The 7,699-nt window shown below is 38.7% G+C and overlaps 1 protein-coding gene across 3 annotated transcripts in view; it reads right to left on the bottom strand.

The window, feature by feature from the left end:
- Positions 1-1,709: 1,709 nt before the first annotated feature.
- LOC134661914 (WD repeat-containing protein 47) overlaps positions 1,710-7,699 on the bottom strand; it is a 91,877-nt gene continuing 85,887 nt past the window's right edge. For 2 of the 3 annotated variants that reach the window (XM_063518159.1, XM_063518160.1), the window contains 2 exons: positions 6,857-7,076; positions 1,710-1,938 (listed from right to left, as the gene is read on the bottom strand). In XM_063518159.1, the coding sequence (XP_063374229.1) occupies positions 1,793-1,938; positions 6,857-7,076 (366 nt within the window). In that variant the 3' untranslated portion in view covers positions 1,710-1,792. The remainder of the gene's footprint in view (positions 1,939-6,856; positions 7,077-7,699) is intronic. The other variant, XM_063518162.1, reaches the window with a different exon arrangement.

Below are 7,699 nucleotides of genomic sequence, written 5' to 3'. Positions count from 1 at the left end.
TGAAAAGGAGTCCGCAACATAAATGTCAAATAACATTTATTGATTTAAATACCGTGATCGCCTTACGCCCCTTACGGTCACGTGATCGCCTTACGATGTCTCGAGTTTATCATTTTTTCCCCACCTCAAAAAGTGCCCAGCGCCGCTAAAGAAGTTTTCACTTCAAAAATTTTATAAATATTCCACTGTACAGTACGGGAAGAAACCAACATAGTGTTGCTAATTTTCAAGATGTGTTTCTGCTAACAAATGTGTTTGCTATTCCTTCAAAATAAGAAAAACAACTCCAATCCTAGGCACAGAAGCTCAATCACTAGACAATAAAATACTGGGATAGTCATAAATTCTATATATGTACTAACTACATATAATTGCAGAGAAATCGTAACATTTATCTTAGATCCATTTTAACTATAATATATGTAAAATGTAACTTTTAAATGTTGCGATGTAGTGTCGGTAAACGGTAGTGAACAACACATCCTGTATCAGTAGTTGGTATCCTGTACCTGTTACTTCAGAAACCGAACCGTAAGTTTCAAATTACTGGATGCACTAGATAGGTATATCACCGGGAGTATTTATACTGGCCACCTGGATCAGTTTTGAATAACAGAGTTTTCATGTTTTTTTTTTTTTCAATTAAATTATATAATTGTAACGCGTCACTTTTTCTTACTAAGGCTCACAATTATAACTGACGGACAAAACTGTGAAAATTTATAGTGGGTGCGTGGGTGCATCACCCGCAATATCCCGTACCATTTCATAAAACTGACATCCCACGTATATCTTAACAAGCACTGTTTAAAAATTATGAAATAGACGTCAAAAGGTATGAATAACCTTAAACAGGCTCTAGGCGGCGGAGCTCCCGCCATTTACGAAAAATCGATTACTTCGCCAAATTGAATTTCCGAGACACCCTTCGTAAAATCTTTCGTATAAAATTTTAAACGTAATTTATTTACAGAACATATAATTTAGAATTGCTTTTATTATATTACAGGACGTTACACGTGCAATTGAAATTATAATATCTATAACACAAACAACTCGTATTTTGTCTATCTTAGCTTGGCCCTTGTACTTGACTGTAGCCATCATTTGTGGGTTTACATATCAAAACATACCTTATGCAGTCGTCGTGATGTTAGTATGATGACTTTTTGATACGGAAAGCTATAATTCGACTCTTAAACAATCAACCATACATAGATTCATCATCAATATCATCATGTATTTACTTGATCCATGTACGCTCTGTTTGGTCTCCCCGTATTCCTTTTTGCTTCATGATTACATTTCTAATTTGTCTTTCCCATTCCCGAAATATGAGGACATGAAATATCAACAATCTAGCCAGACCGAAACTACGGCAGGAGCGCTCGCTGTATGCCAAAATAATTCACAACCTAGTAGTGTCCTTGAATTTTGGGATCGGTGAGGCAAGCACAACTTACACTGCAACTTCGAATCGCACGTGAACCTTCTATTATTAACCCCTCATTTCCCAGAACCTCTCAAATCCATACAATTCCGACTCATATTGGAGCCACTGGGAAATGAGAAATTATGAAACTTGATGTCACGACACGATGACTAGTTGTGCTAGCTCAGGAGAGACAAATTTAGGCCCTCTCCTGATTTGGCATTGTGGAATCGAAACGGTACGCAGTAAATGTTCCTGATTGGGAGTGAGTCCCATCCCCGTTTTAGTTTGCCGGTCCCGCAACGTCAAGTGAGGAAAGAGCCTTTTTCAGTGTTAGTACGACCCGGATACCTGAGGAGGTTAGACCGGCGGTATAGTCCACAGCACGGCGGTTTTGTCTGCAGAAGTGGAAAGGAATGAGAAATCGTCCGGGTGCCATCTGGCGGAGATCACCTTGTCGGGGTGTCGGGCCACGGGGACGCTCGGCAAGGCGCAGGTCAAATCGCCTAAAACAAAACACCACGTTTAGAAAATCGATGATAATTATATTTTTTACGATTAGATACCATTGTCTATTAAGTGTATACTATAGCCTTTTTTGAACTCGACAAAGCTGTTTGGCTAAGTCAAATAAAATTGAATGTGAATTGGAAGCTTAGAAAACGTTATCCCCGGCTTGTAGGTATAAGGTACTCCAGCTCAGATCGTTTAATGCAGACCAACATAAAACGCATGCATTTGATAAGTGTTGCCGGCGACAGAACCGAAAAACTAGGAATAGGTTTCACATTTTCCAATATCTTGATTTGAGTATACCTACCCAATATCTGATAGTAACGAGATTCATTCTACCGACCAAAAGGATGATGTTCCGCTCCCATACAAGTTTGGCCCAACACTCGCTAAACATGGGTGGTATATTATTAGGCTCTAAACATGAAATGAAAGTCCCGACAGTTATTAGAAATTCACGGACACTTCACAGAACATTATAAAAGAGGAATTTATCCATGATTTTGAGGTTAGGAATTCTGACTTGTATTAACTAATGGGTATGATCGTACGGGCCATGTTAAATATGATTATGCCTTATTACAAGGAAATAAGGTGCATTGTTATTTGTTCAAGAATGTCATTAGTTTTTTTTATGGTTTGAGGGTAGGTGTTGCCCGTAGCCAACGTCAAGTAAATTGTAAAAGGGAAAGAAAGTAAACGCGGAACAAGGATTAACATGCTTTCAAATTATGATGACAATTGTGACAGAAGCGGTAGAAGAATGCATGGTATGATTTATTTTCTCACAGATAAAATATCGCGTTTAATTGAAAGTATTTGCGACCAAAGACTATATTTTATAAATAACGAAACGGACCGGAAGCGAAAGAATGCAATGGATGTATTTTTTTATGTAATGGCGACAATGGCGTAGTTTGATGTGTTGATTTGGTTTAATTACTATTTTACTTATTTTCGGTACTAAGAAGTGTCCGTTGCAATCTAATATATGTATGAGATTGTAAAAAATATGATTACATTTATCGTATATATAGCATGCTTATCGAATCGTAGGCCAAATTTGCATGATCCTTTGGCGGGGAGGGGGGCTGTTTATTACGTTTAGTGACTTTACCGCGTTACAGTAAATCTTACTTATTTTGTGAAATAAAATATCTTTATTTTCACTTTTGCTCCTGTTTAAGGGCTCATTTAGACGGCGTGCGAACTCGTATACAATTTTAGTTACATTGCGGACCATTGAAGTTACATCAACTCAGCCGACCGATCAAATATCGCAATGGAATGAAACTCGCATGCGAGTTCTCGCTGGGAAGATCCGCGATCCGTATCCAGATCCGGATAATTTCATAGATTCCGGATCCGGATTGCAAACCCTACTCGCACCGTCTAAATGAGCTCTAAATCATGTGTCAAATCCAATACCTACAATAATCACGTATGCCACGTCGTAGTAATAAAAAAGGCATTCGTTATTAGTGATTCCGACGAGTTTCATTTAGCGCCCGTCATCGGGTCGGAGTACTGACTGATATCAGCAAACATTTGTCCTATTAGGGTCCCTTGTTTGCTACAGTTGATTACGGAGCCAACGTGACATATGATACTAACTAACGACACTGGGGTTGGTTATAGGTTGCGTAATTCAAAGGTGGAACTGATGAATGGATGGAATTAAACACACAAGTAATAGTATGGAGATAATAATTTAATATGGCCATGACAGTTTATATGTTCTAAAGCCTTTTATAGTGTGCGTGGTCTCTTAGAGAGGCGCATCTACTTATACGTCAAGTAGATACTTGTTGAATGACATGAACTGTCAGACGGCCTTCGAACTCTTTAAAATGCACATCTTCTGTTCCTTCCTTTTATCTAAGCGCTTTCCCGGTAGTATTCTAATGCCAAAATTGCCAGCGCGGCGCAAGTCAAAATTGGAACCGGAGACCCTAGTGTGATCGACCGGCGATCAAGTAAGCGCACTAGGAGAAAAAAGAGAGAAAGACAGTAGGGAGCTAGGGAGTGATACAAGAAAGCAGAATCCATCCAAACAAGTGTATCATATACTACATGCCTAATGTACCACAGCCTCTGGTTTGAAATTTTGTATTCTGAATTGGTAGAATAGGTATTCTACAGTACTTAACGTTTTAGTTTATTAAAGGCCTAGTTTTTGCTGACAACGCGTGTCTCGAGTAATCGAGAAGAGCAACTGAAGAGGGTCTATCTAGGAGCCATAGTCGCGTAAGCGCCTGACTGATGTTAGATTAGAATCATAATCATAAGAATTTCCTTCTAGCTGCAACGTCGATTCACCAAAGGTGTCTTGAAATGATAGAACGTGGAACAAAACAATGTGTATTCTGTAACGAAAACTACTTAATGGCAATTGCGCAATCTCATCCATATTGCTATTACACTGGTATTTGAAACTTATACGCCAGTTTTAGTAGTCGATCGTGGCGTAACGTTAGCCGCGCATAGTTATCCCAGTAAGAGTTTAATTATTTTAGTACACACTAGTTGACGTAGTTCTCTCACGTATTTTCCTATGAGTATTGCTGAAGCAAAGCCAACTTACGGCCTTATCCGCGATGAAGATTAACCACGTGTTCTCCTTAATAAACAGTATTTATGCCTCGTTTGCACCGCACGAGAGTATTAATGAGTTATCGATCTCGGGCGATACTAAGAAACCCCTCAGGACACGACCTAATAAGGTTGGTAGCGTCGGAGCTAATAGAAAAATTATTCGCTAGTACATTTTAATAAGAAGACTATACATGCGCTTCGAATAGAGATCCGACGGCTATTTTTCACAAATAAGTTCAATAATATATTTGTCCAATTTAAGACATAATCACGTATAGTTAAATGCTCACTGAAAGTTTTTAGAATGAGCTACTTAGGAATCTATGTATTTTATTAGGTTGTCGTTGTATGTCTGGCGTTGTTAGGATTTCAACTCGCAAAATATTTTTTTCATGGGATTTTCAGTATGATCTGAGTTAGCAATAAAATACAGTTTCCGTGGCACCATTATGGTAGACAATTTCTTTACATATGTATCTGACATTACTTCCGTGCAATTTAATCGCGTGCGTACGATCATCATGAATGTCTTTTTCAACAGGGACGTTTCAAGCTGCGGCAAAAAAGTGCGAATCAGCAGAATTGACAACTCTAGCTGTCAATACCACGTATAAAAACACTAAAATAAATATTGCCTAGAAAACAATGTCATCGACTAATAAGTATACCCTCGCCTTACAAAACCTTCTATAACCGACAATGGGGTACCTACAAAATAAAGTATAAATCATACATTTACACATTTTTATCCTCTCAAAATCCGAATTAATGAAGCATATGATTTTAACATAAAAGCACATAGCACTTCGCACATGGCATGTACTGTACCACATCACATCTAACTTTATTCTAATACATATATTTGTGAAGTAAACCGTGACCGACGGCAACAAGCGTATTTTTTTCTAATAGTCCACCTAATGGCTCGCCTTGCAGACCCATGTTAGGATACGACTGGCTAATTAATGGGCGATTAACGGACTGCCCAGAATGTGCTGTTAATGTGTTCTGGCTCTAATCAACACTTCGTTGCTTTACAACTAGTCGACATTAAACTATCAACCCATTTTCGTAAATACAATTTGAAAGACTAATTTAGGAAAGTTATTTAGCTTTAACCATACAGAAAAAAATACATAGATTGCTCACTCCATACATCAGTTTTAGTACCAAAAAGACTTAGCATCTAGCATCGAGTAGCGGAACTATCAGTACTGCTACATCTATTGTCAAGTAGCAGTACTGATAGTTCCGCTACTCGATGCTAGATGTAGACACTGAAATGAATAGTCTAACTGATGTATGGAGTGAGCACTCTTGTCTTACTATATTTCTCTATGCTTTAACTAAAATTAATATATATATATATTATGTAAGTAATCTATAGTAGAGATGCCAAACAAAACAACAGTCGTGTATAGTAATGAAACTGTCATCCGTTGATCACTCTTTTCTTTCGCCTCTACGTAACTGGCAGCAGCGAAACAAGATCGGTTGCGAAGGAAGTCGCAAATCGAACGAGATAACCTATTTCACATAACACGATAAAAAATACAAGATACCCTTATCCTTTTAGTCAGAGTTAGTGTAAGTCGAAGTCGGTATAGATGTTAAAATAACACGTCGAACTTTTCACAAAGTCGAAATTTTTAAGTAGTATAGTATAAGTTTTAAATCGGAGTTACGCCAGAAAGTAGAAAACTATTACTTTTGAATAGTTAAGCTGAACAAACATGGCCCACTTTGACTTGTTACTCGTTTTGAACTTTTGACGCTTTTGTTTTTTTTTTTTTAGGTTGTTATATAATTAATACAAGCCTCTGCCCGCGACTTCGCGAGTAATGATTTCCGTCATAACAACTGTCCTATGTTCCCCGGGACTCAAACTATCTCGGTACCAAATATCATAGACCGTATACACAGCAATTAGGTTCATGTCTCTGATACATACCAAAGTTAACAGCTACAAAGCATTATTCTGATTGAGCCCTTATCTGTTTACAGAGGTACTCGTCTTATATAACCTTGTGTTTCTATTAATACAAGCTGTAAACTGATATGTACCAAAGTGACGGCTTTCGTTGTGTGTATGACACAAGTTTCAATAAAAAGCTAAGAATAATTAATAGTTGAGCTCACACTGGAGATTCGTAAAGTGTCATTATTTGGAACTTGCTAACTATGTAAACAAACCGCCATATTCAAATAGTCTCTGAATGATGAATTTACTAGTGACTTTTGTTTACATAGAAAGTTCCATAGAATGACACTTTAAGCACGACATTATTTGCTAGGAAAGTACAGTAGTAAACTCACCCTGAAGATCAGTGAGCACGACTCTGGTGTCGTACCCGGCCGTGAGTAGATAATAAGCGCCGGGCGAGAAGCGCACGCTGCGCACGTCTCCCGTGTGCGGCGTGAACCGCTGCAGCGCGCGCGAGCCGCGCACGTCGTGCAGCGCGCACGACCCGTCGTCGTGCCCGCACACGAGGAGGCGCCCGGACGGGTCCACCGCCAGCGACGCCACGGCTGCACCCTACACAACACAAATTGAGGTTCTCATTAAGGTCATATAAAACGACAGTGTAAATATAACATCGTTGCCTCACTTAACTGACCATTCGTGAACCTTATTGATACTAGATAAGTTATGCCGACCGTCAGTTACATGTATCTTTCTTGTATCTTTTCTTTCTCTTTCTCCCTGGGTCGGTCCCTCATGTCTGAGGATCGTGGTCACCGGTTTCTGTCCAGCGCGTACCATGACCGCTCTTTGACTTGATCGGTCCGTCTCGTTGGTGAACGACAGCTTGATCTTTTGGCTTCAATGTTACATGTATAGGTTACAACTAGCGAAATGTACTCGTAGTCTACGACAAGGTATGAAAGACTATCAAAGCGGGTGATATTAGGACTAAGAATTGGCTAAAATATTGTACCTGCTTGTCTGTCAGTTTTTATGGACCACTTTTAAGAAACGGATAGGTACATACTGTTATTTTTTTACCTCTGTAATAATGCATTAATTTAATGTTTGAAATGAAACCGTATTTTCAAACTTTTAATGGGCCAAATATGTCACATCAACTAAAGTTCATCAATAAGAATATTCGACAGCTTAGCTACTCGTACTAGGTATACCAGTTGAAAGTGTCACAT

Source organism: Cydia amplana, chromosome Z, assembly GCF_948474715.1.
Source record: "Cydia amplana chromosome Z, ilCydAmpl1.1, whole genome shotgun sequence".
Taxonomy (NCBI): Eukaryota; Metazoa; Arthropoda; class Insecta; order Lepidoptera; family Tortricidae; genus Cydia; species Cydia amplana.
This window is presented reverse-complemented; position numbering and strand designations above follow the sequence as displayed.